At 35.7% G+C, this 16,116-nt stretch overlaps 1 protein-coding gene across 3 annotated transcripts in view; it reads left to right on the top strand.

Annotated features, from left to right (window-relative positions):
• Nucleotides 1-16,116, top strand: part of LOC107657904 (protein kinase C zeta type) — a 117,395-nt gene that overhangs the window by 7,505 nt on the left and 93,774 nt on the right. For all 3 annotated transcript variants that reach the window (XM_016446199.1, XM_016446200.1, XM_016446201.1), the window contains exons 2-4: nt 5,763-5,884; nt 6,829-6,918; nt 7,233-7,283. In XM_016446199.1, coding sequence (XP_016301685.1) covers nt 5,763-5,884; nt 6,829-6,918; nt 7,233-7,283 — 263 coding nt within the window. The remainder of the gene's footprint in view (nt 1-5,762; nt 5,885-6,828; nt 6,919-7,232; nt 7,284-16,116) is intronic.

Here is a 16,116-nt window from a genome sequence, read left to right as displayed (position 1 = left end):
TGAGTGTTACCGTATGTAGCATAAAAACCATTTTGCACCCCATTTCTGATGATGATAATTAAAATGGACAGTTCACTGAAATATGAATATTTGTGCTACTCACTCACATGTTGCACACAATTTGTTGTTTTTTTGCGACAGGGTTAAGGTGCAGTCATTTTAATGTTATTTGCAAATTTTCACAGGCGAAATCCAGTTATTAAAGTCAACGCAAAAAAAGTCATAATTTAGCCTACTTAATGTTAAGAATATTAATTTTTAGTCTCACTCCCATGTTCCAAACATTTTTAGCGACAAAAAGTTTTTGATGTTAATGTTTAATGTTATGATTTAATGTTATGCTGCAAATTTTTGGTGGTGGAATCTAGTCATTAGTACGGAGCCCCGCACATGACATGCAAGAAAAAATAAATAAATCGTGAGCACGATGTACTAAAACATGCGCACGATTACTATTTCGTTCCCTCGATTTACTAATTCGTTCCGTCGATTTGCTAAATCGTGCACACGATTTATAAATCGAGAGAACGAATTAGTAAATTGTGCGTATGATTTAGCAAATCGAGGGAACGAAATAGTAATCGTGTGCACATTTTAGTACATCGAGGGAATTCGCACCGTGCCCGTAAGGGACCGTTTGACAATTCCACCGGCTGTGTTAAAACATCCAATGTATTTTAATTAAAATTACTTTTAACATTTAAAATAACACACTGTCAAATTGTAAAGCTTGTATTGCTCATAGTGATTTACTACAGGTGCTGTCATTTCGAAGCTTAAGTTGCATACGGTTTTCTTTAGTTTTAATTTGCCTAACTATAGATCTGACCCAGTAGACGCCATAATCCCACTCTGTCTCTTTCCCGTCCCGCGTGCCGTTCCGGTAATTTTATTTATTTATTTATTTTTTTTAATGGTGGGTGTTTTACGCAGTTGGCTAGAGCAGTGCTGATTGGGGAGAACGGAGGTGCGCTCACTCTTGCCTAGGGCAAGTAAGAGTAATATCGTGTACACATCGCATGCTTTGCGATTAGGAAATCGCAACGTCTCAAATCGCGATTTCGATTAATTGCACAGCCCTAGTCGACAGTCCTACAAAGATATCAATGCCACGATTAGTTTTAACAATATGCAACCACTTTATATTGATATAAAAATAGGAGTTCAAAACCGCCTAGGTGTATTATTGCTTCAAATTTAAACCGGAGAAAGCATTGACGCGTTATCGCACACGGGGACCGTCTGACAATTTCACCGACTGGGTTAAAACGTCCAGTGTATTTGAATTAAAATGACTTTTAACATTTAAAATAACACGCTGTCAAATTGTAAAGCTCGTATTGCTCATAGTGATTTACTACAAGTGAGATTTTGCCAATACCTCCCTTCATATATGTACAGTACACAATTATTTACATATAAAAGATCCCTAGAAAGTAGGGATGTAACGATTAACCTAAGCCGGTTAAAAATCGATTCAAATATGTGACGATTCAAATCGGTTGAGATGCCAAACAAATCGCGATACAATTGGAGTAGGAGTTTATATGAATGTATCTCTGAGGAGAACAGACTGTTATGAATTTAAGGAATTAAAGGAATTGTCACTTGCACTATCGAGGCAGTGTCACATCGTCACTAAAGTTTATAAATTACATTTTAATTCTTACCAGTGTTTAACCATTCAGCGCTCGCGCGCTCTCCTGGAGACCGTGCGCTCATGCACACTCGCAGCTCACACACATAACGCTAGGTACACATTACTCCGTTTGCAGTGCGAATGTGGTGCGTATTTTTTCTGTAATATTCTCTATCTCTATCTTTAAGCCCTTTCAAGCCACAAGCTTTTGAAATCTTGATGTCAAAATCCAGCATTTTTCCAAAAAACCCTGGCGCCTAAAGGGTTAAAGTAGTGTTCATAAGCACAGCTGCTTTGTTTACAGTGGTAACCCAAGAAACGCTGTATCATTGCTGTTCATAAGCGCCACCTGCTGTCAGAGAGTGAAACTGCGTCTCATTCAGCTCGTCTGCTGTTACATATGTTTTATGTAGTATAGTTTAACAAAACTTCAGATTTCGAAATTATACAATCTAATTTAGATTAAAAACTACTCATATAATAAAACGACACCTTTTCATTTACTGTATAATGTCTTCAATCTTCAATTTGTAAAAAAAAAATCGTGAGAAAATTGAATCGTGAAATCAAAATCACGTGTCTGTTGAAAATATTTTTAAAATATTATTAATTTAAATATTTTGGATAGTCACGATGGTCAACTTGTCATCCAAAAAACAACTTTTAAACCATTGTTCAATCATGACCTATTCCTATCCAAAACACCATGATGATAACCATACTTTTTGTTAGTGTTTCTTGCAGTTTTTCCTAGGTTAAATGATTATCAGATCATAATTTACTAAACTTACACTATAGGGTCCTAATTCACACTATCTGCTTATGCATCATAAAAAAGGTTTAGCTGCCTGACCAACAAGCTGATGCTTTATATTAAATTCCCTGACTAAAATCTCCATTGCAAATTTTTTCCAGGAGAGGTGTGGCTCTGCTGAATCTCAGTGTTTTTTCAGAGGTTTATTTGTTGAAGTTGTAATAGCTGCAGGGTCAAATGTTTAAGTTGTGACTGTTATGCTGTGTCAGCCAAATGCATGTGTGATGACTGTGTTCATTCACAAATCTAGACTTATGATTAACCCAGTAACTCTTTATTTATCACCTCCGCTCCTCTTTTATTCAGTGCAAATAACGTTATTGCCACACTTACGCTTTTTCTGTCCGTCTCATCTATTTCAGAACCATCCCTCTCTGCTTTAATATGGAGTGAGAAATGAACACCTCTGAAATTACTTTATTTAACTGTTGGCATCCTCAGGGATGGTTAGATGATAATTTTTTTTCACATGGCTTGCTCTGGAATTGAATTTCCCTCCCTGCCTCTTCAGTTGCGTCAGTGCCGAGCGAGGCACCATCCAAACGGCAGCGGCACCAGGGACTCTTGACATTTATCAGTTGATCAGGCCTTAGAGAGCTGTGCGGTTGGAGATCCTTTCACCCCCGGCTTCAGTGCCAGCCAGTCATGTGGGGGCTGAGGATGGTGGGGGACGGATGGAGCCATAAGGGCAGGGTGGCAGATGATGGACTCATGATGAAGGTTCCCCCGCTGAGGGGCAACCTGCTACAGAGCTCATCTCAGCAGAAAACACACACACACACACACACACACACACACACACACACACACACACAGTATATCTGACTTGTCATACAGTCATACATCACATTTTCCATCTACACAGGAACTGTGTTATATATATATATATAATTTCTTTAAAAAATATTGTAAAATGATCTAAATAGTCAATATTTTTAAATGAAGGTACATTTTTTTTTAGCTTTTTATTTAGAAAAGGGTAAAAAGAAACATTGCAACTTGATAGAGCTCTTTGCATGATTAGATAAAGAAATGTAATTTATGATAAATGGTAATTTACATAATTTATGTACACAGTATTATTTTAGCATTATTTTAGTGTTATATTCACTGGTTTTGAAATTTTTTGCATATTTGTCACACTTAAAAGTGTCACAAGTGTGACAAATATGCAAAAAATAAAAAAAATAGGAAGGAGGCAAAAACCTTTTCACACCACTGTAAAAAATATCTTTAAAAATGTAAATAAAAATACAACATTTTTTTTTTACATATATTTGTCTAAATGCTCTAAATAATCATTTCATTTTCTTTAGCTCTTTTAGGGTCAACAAAGGTCAAACGAAGCAAGAACCAAGCTCTTTGTATAATTAGATTAACAAATAATTTAGAATAACTGGTGATAAATGATAATTTATGATAAATCTGTTTGTTGTCACAGTAATATTTTAGCATTTAAAATAATAGCAATAATAAAGATAAATTAAAAAGTTACGATAAATTTAAATTTATAAAAGAGATGTATTCACTGGTTTATATTTTATTTTTCTAAATGTGTTTTTTTTCTTTAGCTTTTCATAAAAAAAACATTCCCATTGAACCAAGCTCTTTGTATGATTACATAATTAACAATTATAATTTAAAACCGGTGGTGATCAATGTTAATTTATGATTTTCACAGTAATATTTCATTATCAACTAAGATTCTAAAATAATAGTAATTGTAATGAAGAATATAAGTATGCAGTGAAGTAAAAATTTGCTAATTTAATATATTCAGATATTTAGGGGTTATATTCACTGGGTTTTACTATATTTTTGTAACATTTGTGGCATTTTCCTATAGATCTTTATTTATTTTTTTATTCTTTAATTTTAAATGTATGCTTTAAAATATTTGTATGCTTAAAACAAACAACAACTTATTTCTTTAGATGGTTTGTTTGTGTAAAACCATCATTCAACAAATGTAACTATCTCTCTGTAATACAGTATTTCAATGAATCCAGGACATGACAAAGGCTGTTAACTGAGAAACTAGGTCAGTACTGGTTTATCCTGATGTAATAATGTCTGTTAATGTTTTGAATGAAAGTTAGCACACAGTGTTATTAAGAAAACAGTGGTTTTATTAGGGATGCACAATATACTGGCATATCGTTCCATATAATCCATTACAAAATGGTGTGGAAATACCATGACAATATTTATATATATATATAACATGGTACTGAATGATTCCAGGATCAAGGTAATACTTGGGGAATTACTTGGGAAAACAGCCATTAAGCCCCAAAGAAAGATATGATTATGCTGAATCCACGCATAAGCACATTAGTCCTGATGCCCATGAAGGCACTTTGAGGTCAGCGATGACTTAATCATTTCTTAGTAATATGGTTGCACTTCTGTAGCCTGAACCACCCTCTCTGAACCAAACTGATCATGTTTTCTTGCACTTGGCTCTCTCTGAGGCAGCTCATTCCTGTATGCAGTTTGAAAGTGGGGCAGGGACCAGACTAGGCAGCTGTGTACTAGAGGTTTGAAAGAAAAGTCTCTTGTGTATCCAAACAGATGTGGCTTGTTTGGCTGTGGTTGGACTGTTTCAGGCCAGTGTTGCAAATTAAAGCTACAGAGGACATTTAGAACAAGAGATGCATGATTTGTGATGTGATGCTGGGCAGTTTAGATGGTAATATGTACTGTATATTTACAGATAATATGTCATTTTAGTAATTTTGTTTTTCAGTATGAATTTATTTTAATTTTATTTAGCTTCGTTTAATTTTTATTTATGTTTTAGTTGTAGTAGTTTTAGTATTTCAACTTAAATTTATTTATTTTAGTTATAGCTGCCAAGGCAACATTCCTAGTTTTCATTTTAGTTGTTATTTTATGTCAGCTTTATTTCAATTAGCAAAAAGTATTAACCAGGTTAGTTTTAGTAAAAATAACAACACTGCTTCCGTTATGGTAGGGATGTGCAAAACAAAATATTTTCTAAATAGGTTCTAACTAGTCAGTGGCACTGCTGCTAAAATATGAAAAAAAAAAAAAAAAAAAGAATACAAATCTAGTTTATTTCACTAATTGACTATTCAGTTGTTGGACAAGTTGTAGAAGTGTGCCATTTTAATAGAGAAGTCCAGTTTTAGGCCGTGGTCTTTTATACTGTAAAAGATTGAATCTTGTATCATTTACCTGTAACCAAATCCACTCCATTAAACAGAAGAGGATTTTAATTGTTCTCAGATCTGTACGAAGGTGCTTTCTGTATTAAGTGTTATTGTTTTTTTTGCTTTTTTGTAGGGACATGCTGATCTCTGACTTGGATTTGGCCATGACGTACACAGAGGTGTGTGAGGAGGTGAGAACGATGTGTGGGGTCAGAAAGGAGATGCCAATTACACTCAAGTGGATTGACGATGAAGGTGTGTATGACCTTTGAACTTTGGCTGAAGTGACGTCAGCATAATAGAAAAGTTTATTAAGAAGAAGAGCAAGATAGTATAGTTTTATTAAAGATTACAAAGTTTGGAATAATGCACCAATGAATCGTTCACAATAAGACCAGGAACATGCATAAAAAAGGTTATTTTTGATTTCATGTTAACTTTAGGCTCAAGGGCTGTGCCTGTGAATTATTATTAAGTCACTTTTGATATAAACATCAACTAAATCAGAAAATACGATAAAACCCCTAAATATGATGATTTCCTTGCAAGCAGCCCTACTTAAAATATAAAGAATTTACATTTATATGATTTTATATTTATATTTAGGATTTATATTTAAATGTAATAAATATTAATGATTTATATTTTACTTTAAAAAAGTTTTTCTCTGAACCTGGCGGTCCCCAGCCCAGTGTTGTTATTGTTAACTAAAACTAAACCTATTAATTCATTTTCTTTATTTGAAATAAATATTAGATAAAAAAGTAAGATGAAACTAAGACATTATGCCTTTTTAAGTAACTCAAATAAAATACATTTAAGAAATACTATAATTACTAAGACTAAAACAGAAATAAAAAATTAAATGTTAAAAACAAAAATAATAAAAATAAAAAATAAACTTAAATTTAAAAGAAAACTGAATAAAATATAAAATAAATAAATAAATATATAAAATAAAAAACAATTCAAAATACTAATAAATACTATAGTATATAAATAATAATAAAAAAACCCTGTCCCAGTTTGAATACCCCTGAGACAAATGTCAGCTATAAATATTGAGTATATTTGTAATTTAGAGAAAAAAAAAACACTTTTAGAGATTTACTTCACCAGAAGCAATATTGCCACCTACTGCCTCTTGATATTTTAGTGTTTTTTAATGTTCCCATTTTCCTTGTTGTCTTGTTTGTAAGGGGACCCGTGTACCATCTCATCCCAGATGGAGCTGGAGGAAGCATTCCGAATCTACAACCGGAACGGGCGCTCCGGACTCCTTTTGCATGGTACTCATTCACTCAGAACGTCTGAAATAAATCTATTTTCCCCTCATATATTCAATTTTCAATTGTTCTAGTAGCGGAATTACTCTATTTGTATTTTTATCCATCTATTTATAAAGAACTGAATGCAGAATCAAACCACACAGACAGCAGAAATCCACCAAACCACTCAAAATATCATGTGTACGCTATACGACTAAAGCACTTGATAAAAATCAGTTTTCTTCAGAAAATTGAGTATTCGCAATTTAGCATATTTGCTGAAACCACTGGACTGAGTCATACTCTTTTCTCTTTGTCTTTCTTTCTCTGTCTAGTATTCCCAAGCATTCCTGAAAAGCCTGGTATGCCGTGCCCAGGAGAGGACAGTAAGTCAAAAGTCTTGCCATTTTCAACCTTTTTCATGTGTACTTTAGTGCTGATCTACTTTAAAGTGGCCATTCTCTCTTCTACAGTCACTCAATACAGGAAACAGATTTAAAACAATCTCTTTCAAGTCTATCTCAGGAATAGTTTTGGTTTGTGCATTTACATTTTTCCCCCTTTGCCTTGTTTAACAGCCCACTGAACACACTGAGGGTCCAAACCTCTATTCATTTATGACTTATGATACTTATGATAGTTATCTGAAACATTTACTCACCCCTGATGTCGTTCCAAAATATGTATTTGAAATGACATGAGGAAGAGTAAATAATGACATAATTGTTATTTTTAGGTGAATTATTCCTTTAAGGTCTTGTAAAAGGATAATAGATTCCGTTTTAGTGTCTTTAATGTAAGATTTTATGGTGGCATCTCTCAGTGGGAGCGTATAGCACTCTGGTAACTGCACAGTAATCCTGTGTTAATGTGCACTTTTACTGCCCTGAAGGCCAGACGGGGCTGAACTGCTGAGTCAGGACCTTGTACACAGTACAGCCGCCCCTTTTTGAAAGCGTTATGAATTCACGATCTATAGCACGGGCATGATAGATGCCATCTGTGTCATTTGTGTGTGTGAGAGAGAGTTGTGTGCTGCTGTGTCATAGCGTTAGTGCTAAATTTTATTAATGGTTCCCTGGTGCATGTGCTTATGTGCGTCTATGAGGAATGCTGTATATCAGTGTGTGTGTGTGTGTGTGTGTGTTTTGGAGCCCTTTTGCTTTGCATTGCATACAGATGAAAGTACCTTGCATTTCTGTTCTTTGTCTGAATGATGTCTTCAATATGGTTTGAATGTAATCTTGTGTAGTTCATACATGAGAAGTGTTGGTCTGACCCGCTTTGATTGCTGTTCTCGAGGTACGTAATGACTTGTGACAGGCTGTTAACTTTTCTGTCTGCGTTTGTTTCTGTTCTGGCCCACTTTTTTCTCTCCTTGTCAGCAGTTTGTGCCACATTTGTTGTTGTTGGGTGTTTTCTCAGAGGAGGCAGTGCCTCCTCATAAAATGTGGATGAGAACATTATTGACCGTATAAATAAAACAAATATATTACGAGATCAAACGGTGTTCAAAGTGAAAAAAATTCTGAAGTGACGATTACTCGCAATAAAACCAAAATCTTGATATGGTTTAGTGTGATTGTGAAGTCTCCTAGGCTGTGATTGAATTAAATGCACTGTGTGTTTCAGAGTGAAGCATGGCACTGCCTTCTTTTACACATGAGCAGCTCATGATCTGGTGTTTTCAGTGTGTCAGAGCAGCTCGGGTCTCAGTAAACGCTGCTACATGTGAACTCATCTCTGCATGTGCTCTGAGTTTGGTTTGTTTGTAATGTGCATTTGGGAACATAACACATGCTAACCATCTTCCCAAACTTCTAATGAGAAGCACTTACAAACTGGGTGTTGTCAGCAAATAAGAAGCTTTAGAGGATTAGTTCACTTCCAGAATGAAAATTTTGTCGTCATTTACTCACCCTCCACTTGTTCCAAACCTGTATGAGTTTCTTTCTTCTGTTGAACACAAAAGATTTTATTTTGAAAAATGTTCGTATCCGAACAGTTGATGAAACAACATCTTTGTTTGTGTTCAACAGAAGAAAGAAACTCATACAGGTTTGGAACAAGTGGAGGCGGGTGAGTAAATGATGAAAGAATTTTCATTCTGGAAGTGAACTTATCCTTTAACGGCTTTGAAAATGATGAAAATGAAGGCAGCCATAAATATTGCATTTATATTAATTAATATGTTTATATTGTTTTATAATATTAATTGCATAAATATTGTCATTTTATAGTTGTGCTGTAAAAATATCATTCTTATTAAATACTATATATAATAATAATTATTATTATATATTTAATTAAACCATAACAACAATAATAATATTTATTATTATTATTATTATTATTATTATTATTATTATTATTATTATTATTATAGTCATGTTGATATCCCAAGATCACTATTTTAAGGGCCAAATTGTGTAGCCCTACAAACAAGCACCGCAAACCTGGATCCTTTTGAATGCATTTTTTTTTTTAAAGTTGCAATTAGACTTTCCCCCCATAATTGAGATATTACTTAAAGTGATGATCTCTGAATTAGCGGCTACTTAGGTTGGTTATATTAAAGATGCACCTCCATTCCTCCCACCATCAATATATTTGTGATATTTACTTTTTTATCATTTACTAAAAGAAAGTGGCTTTTAATAATATTGTCCCATAGCAGTTAGTAGTAACAAATAAAAATTACATTTTACTGTATTTGTATAGATATTATTTTTGTAACAATACAATTAAAAAAACCACATCAACTCGATGCCTTGGTTTAAATAAACAGTATGATAATTTATACATACAAAATGTTTTAGTATTGGTTGCTTGTTGATGATGTAAGGTGTTTAACCCAGATACCATGTGAACATAAAATTGAACATGAATTTATTAGACAAAAACCCCTGAAGGGAATTTGCCCCCTCGTTTCAGACGTCCAGCACACACCACTGATGCGTGATGCAGCGGTGCTGAACAGGGAATCAAAGTGACTGTGTGATTTGACAGTGTAAAGACCTCAGGTTCAGCTGCCTACTGTCTACTGTGTGGAATTGGTCTGGGCTTATTACTATGCAAGGTTAGTTATTCACATCGTGCATGAAAGCTCAGTAACCTGGAGCTGCTCTGGTACAGTGTTGTAGGGACAAAGAATTATAACCTTTTATTCAGGTATAATCTGCTTCACTGATCATGGCTGCTTTTTACCCAGACTTTTTCCACAGAATCCTGTTAAAGCCTTTTTAGGGCTTGTGACTAGGCATTTAAATGACATAAAAGCAAAGCAAGTGTATGACTTATGCTTCTTATGCTTAAAACTTTTGAAGCCATATAATAACTTTGTATAGGGCACAGTGATAAAATGGTCCAGAAACATAAATTTTGTCATTGTTTACTCACCCTCATGTTGTTTCATTTTTTTTGGACCCTATTGACTTTAATTGTCTGGACAAAAACTTAATTACATAATTGTAATTTTTGGGTGAACTATTGTTTTAAAGTCACAATAATATTGCTCTGCAGCGTTCCTTGTGTGCTGGTGGTTGTTGACACGGCTGAGAGTCAGTGTAAGGAAGACATATCTTCAGATAACTGATAGGGCTGGGTTTTGACACCAACTTCACAATTCGATTTGATTCTCATTCACAAGCTTGCGATTCCATTCGATTACCAATTCGATTCGATTCAATATCGATTATTTTGGATACATATCTGGTACAGTACATGCAAAATTTTCTCAAGGAAAAAAAGATCTCCCAACTAATGCTGTAAAATATACATGAGAGTCAGTTGGTAGTTGGTACATTATAATATTGAAGGTTAAAATTGACTGATTTGTGCTGTACAACTGCTTAAATTGCACTTAATGAAGTTTTTATAATAATTAAGTTACAATTACTTCAGTTAGTTTTTTTTTTAAATATACAAAAAGAGAATAAATATCTCCTCAAAGAGAGTGGCTGTCATAAAAACTTGGACAGATTTATTCAAACATAAATAAAACATTAAAGAACAGTAAAAAAGTATAATGAATGTTATATGGTGCATATATTTAGCAAAATGCCCCTCTCTACAATTTATTTTTCTATCTGACTAATGAGTTTATAGTCACTGAATATGCTTTCTGAGGTAAATGTGACGTTACATGAATTGTTTAAACGCTGTTATTTTGATGTCATTGCGCGGCTGAAACACGGATTGAGCGATTACATAAGACAGGATATGGATTGTAAAGTTGTTAAAGGGCTTCTCTCCCCGAGGGCAACGTAATCAAGATACACAACAAAAATCCCACCATGCACATAATGCTTGACCTCAATTGCCTCCAAACAATACATCTGTATTCACGCACAGGAGGGGAAAAAGAACAGGCACAGTCATCTCATATAAATACAAATAAACCCTCTACTGCAGCTCTACACACCACATCATTCAATAACATTAGCGCTAAATTGATTTCAATGGCAGAATTCCACTGCCTCTAATTGGATTTCAGCAGCACATGAAATGCATGCATTTACTTCACACGCATAGAGTGTTCATGTGCACAAAGATAAAAACAAAAGCATAGCTACTTGAAAGCATGGCATTCTTAACATTGAGTTAGATATGATCTGAACATAAGCTACTTGATATGTAGGAAAAACGAAACAAAAATAAACGCGCAGGCAGATTCTCAAATGATTTCTTATAACTCAAGACATAAATATATAATGTGAACTTATGTGCAGCCAAACTGTCATTATGGAGGTGATTATATGCACTATTTAAGCTAGGGCTGGGTTTTAACTTTTGACACAAATTTCACGATTCGATTCTCATTCACAAGCTTGCGATTCCATTCGATTACCAATTCGATTCGATTCAATATCGATTATTTTGGATACATATCTGGTACAGTACATGCAAAATTTTCTCAAGGAAAAAAAGATCTCCCAACTAATGCTGTAAAATATACATGAGAGTCAGTTGGTAGTTGGTACATTATAATATTGAAGGTTAAAATTGACTGATTTGTGCTGTACAACTGCTTAAATTGCACTTAATGAAGTTTTTATAATAATTAAGTTACAATTACTTCAGTTAGTTTTTTTTTTAAATATACAAAAAGAGAATAAATATCTCCTCAAAGAGAGTGGCTGTCATAAAAACTTGGACAGATTTATTCAAACATAAATAAAACATTAAAGAACAGTAAAAAAGTATAATGAATGTTATATGGTGCATATATTTAGCAAAATGCCCCTCTCTACAATTTATTTTTCTATCTGACTAATGAGTTTATAGTCACTGAATATGCTTTCTGAGGTAAATGTGACGTTACATGAATTGTTTAAACGCTGTTATTTTGATGTCATTGCGCGGCTGAAACACGGATTGAGCGATTACATAAGACAGGATATGGATTGTAAAGTTGTACTCTTTCTTTTAACTTACCTTTGGATGTGTAGTCATGTTTATTTTGTGCTGAAGCTGGTATTAATGTGGAGGAGATGATCAGTTCACGTGCGCTATGCGCTGCCGCCTCTGTTGAACTGAGGCGCTACAGCGATCTGTCACTCCACATTAAACAGCGCCAAAACGGCATTTATTGTTTGAATACTGCAATACAATGGACATAAATGGAAATCTGAGACTTAAGTTTCATATTAATAGTACCAACGCACAATGCTTATTGCGATATATTGGATGGGAGGTGCGCTTCAAAGTTCCGTTCATTAACTGAAAACAGGCTAGACTAATAGATTCTTGGGATTTAAGAATCGATAACGTTTCGTAAAAATGAGAATCTATTAAAATTGAGATATCGATATTTTTTACCCAGCCCTAATAACTGCGCTCAGTCTCTCGGCTGAGGTGTGTAGGAGGGGTCCCTGTCAATATATAAATCACTGCACATTTTTTCACTTTTTTTCCCCCACATTTTTTATTTCTTAAATAAGACAATGAATAATATAATTAGTTAATTATTTTAAAGGGCATATATTCTTTACTTTTGTAATTATTATTTATTAATTTCCTTGATTTTATATGCAAATTAGGGCTGTCACGATATTATATTTTTCACACCACGGTTATTGTGGCCAAAAGAATTCTCGATATCGATATATCGCGATATCTATAGAAACCTTGACTCTTGAGGAACCATCCAAATTAATTTTTACTTTGTTTATTTAGTTTTTCTTTTTACCCAATGAACGTAAGGATACTGATAAACACAGGGCACATGCATTTTCACTTCTTCTTCTTCAGGTCACAGCTGACCTGAGACTCTGTCTTCTTTGAAACTCCCTATGAAATAACAAGAGAGAAAATACTGTCAAGTTCAACAGTATGATTAATAAATATTAACATCAAACTGATACTTTAACCTGTTAACTTGTGTACCTGTATTTTAATCTCTTTAACCTATATTTGCGCCTGCACCAATGAAGTCATGCAGTTAACGCGCTTCTAATTCAGTATTAATGTGCGTCTAGAACGGCCGCAGATGAGGCATTAAGTGCATGGCACTGCGACCAACTTAACATTTTACAGAGTTTAATGTAGCAATGTGGTTGCTCAGTTTTTCTAGATTTGTTTTAATCGTGTAATAGATTTGAACAAAGAAATCAAGTGCTACGCACATGTATTGGCCATGACTTGATTGCAAATACAAATACAAAAATTAGACGAGTAAAGAAAACGCGGTACTGACAGGAAGTAATGACAGGAAGCAAAGTGGTAGAGAGAGGGGGTGCGGGATCGGGAAATGTCCACATACTGGGACTCGAACTCGGGATGCCCATAGCAAAACGGTGCTATACGTATGTCGGCACACTGCCCACAAGGCTATCGGCGCTGACATTTCATTTTTAAATTAATATGAAATTTGCCATTTTCTGAAAAAAGTGTTTGTTTGTGAAGTGGTTGCTTACAGACCCAAAATGAAGAGAGCCCACTTAAAATCCTCTAAAATGTGATGTCACTCAGATCCTTTTTTACTGTAAATTCTATTATTGCCTTATTATCGTTCACCATGCAACTGACTTAGAACATAAAAGCAGGCCTTTCAGCGCGATTTGAGGTATCATTCATATCTGTGCACAGTAAATGGCAAAATGTAGTACTTTGAGTTAGGGTTTGTTCAAATTACCACTAATTAGCAAACAGTCCCTGCTGTTATCAGACACTCTATCCCCCGTCCTCCTCATTCACCACACACTAAGCTCTTTCACCATCCACGCCGATGCGCCGTTCCAGTCACCCTCCCGCTCCATGCCGTGTTTTCCACAAAGCCCCTCAGCTGTTTGCCACCGGCTCTCTGGGGACCCAGCTACACCCTGACGAAAGGATGAGAGAGGGAGAGAAAGCGAACAGGGCGAGAGAGTGAAATAATAGAGAGGAGAGGCGAAGAGTGCAGAGCAGAGCCAGGCACCGTAGCAAAACATCCATCTGTGTTGCAGGAACTCTCCTTTTGTCTGTGCCGCCCATCTCAATTAAGGCTTCCAGCAGAGCTGCCCGCTCCTGTAGAAACATCCCTCCCTCCATCCATCCATTCATCGAGGACACAGCCTATACAAGGACAGCCAGCAGTAACGACTGCACGCAGGGAGCGACAGAACGGCAGGGAGGGGGAGAAATAATTAAATAAGTCACAAGGAAGAGGAGAGATTGAGCGAATAGAGGAGACCGTGAGGGAGGAGGGGATGTAGCCGGTGCGTCGTTGGAGGCTGCCAGGGGAAATGTGCTGAAACGAGCAGAAAACAGGAAGATACCGGTGAGCACCACACCATCGAGATCTCTTCCATTTGTTGTCCACCCCATCACGCCGCCGCTGTCTTTGTGTGCGGATGTGATTGACATTGAGCTAGCGTGTCCAGCCCTTGTGTATGCATGCGTGTTTGATGCATTCTGTTTATTTTCATCACACCTGCAGTGATTTGATGGCCTGTCTTCCATGCCAGGCTCTGGTTTGAACCCATTTGGCGAGTGCGGCAGCGTTGCGTGCGGGTGTATGTGTGTGCGATTTGCCTACCTGGCATGTTTTAGTCAGAGTTCCAGAGAGCAGCTAGCATCCTTTCATTTAGCTTTCACACACACAAAGGAAGACACACACTCCCTACCTCTTGGACCCGATGCATCCTAAGAAGGCTGACGGTATGTGAGCGGTATCGTATCATCTCAAGGTCTCGGGTGTTTGTGTGCATATTTTCTTTTCAGATGTGTCACTGATGTGTTTGTAGCCACTAATGAAAGGAAATGTGCAGTTTTGACTGTCGACTCTGAACGGGTGGTAGTTATGTCATTATGAACGCTTTCAGCCTCGTTTTCCAAAGTGGGTGGTTAAAATAGATGCTCATGCATTATTTAAGTCTGACTGACATAATTAGTGAGATGTCAGTTATCCACCACCTCTTGGCTGCGATGCACCCAAACACGAGGCTCTGTATCCTTCCCACAAGGAGTCACATTCAAGACTCTCGCATTAGTTTGTTTCTGGGGAAATAACAAAAGGTAATTGTGCTCTGCTGGAATGCCAAGACCCAGATACTGTTGTTGTGTGACATTAGAGATGATTTTCTACCAGAAGTATACCAGCAGACACACCAGGGGTCGCGTTGAGCCTGCTATCAGATGCATGGCGGGTCCGTTTGGGATCTTTGGCTCATTGGTCACTGTTTGGTGTTTGGTTAGTCACCGATCTGTCCTTGGTGTTTCAGACCAATAAAGTAGCCAAAAGCAGTAGTTTTAGAGTCGTTTGTGTGCTGAATGCTGCTCGGTGTTGCTGTTTTTAGCTGCAGTGACTGTGTTGGGATGTCATATGATCCACCTGTTCCAGTATTGATTGGCAATAAATCTAAAAATGGCCACTGCAGCACACCAGCGCTTGCTCGGGAGAACCCTGATGATGTGTATGTATATATGTATGTATATATGTATGTATATATATATATATGTATAAAAGCAAGCCCATCATTGAAAGTGTTCACTGCAAAAAAATCATATATTATATTATATTATATATATTATATTATGTTATAAAGTGAATAATTTGGGACATTTTTTCACAGCCATCTCTGTCAAAATGTAACCCAATTAACCTGATTTCCCTATATACAAATATTTAAACATTATTAAAAGAAAAATATATATATATTCTGGCTTCAGAGATTTTCTTTTTCTTCTTTTTCTTTTTTTAATTTCTTTTTTTTTTTTTCAAACTAGCAAAATGTAGGG

Source organism: Sinocyclocheilus anshuiensis, unplaced genomic scaffold (genome assembly GCF_001515605.1).
Source record: "Sinocyclocheilus anshuiensis isolate Anshui unplaced genomic scaffold, SAMN03320099.WGS_v1.1 scaffold107, whole genome shotgun sequence".
Lineage (NCBI taxonomy): Eukaryota > Metazoa > Chordata > Actinopteri > Cypriniformes > Cyprinidae > Sinocyclocheilus > Sinocyclocheilus anshuiensis.
This window is presented reverse-complemented; position numbering and strand designations above follow the sequence as displayed.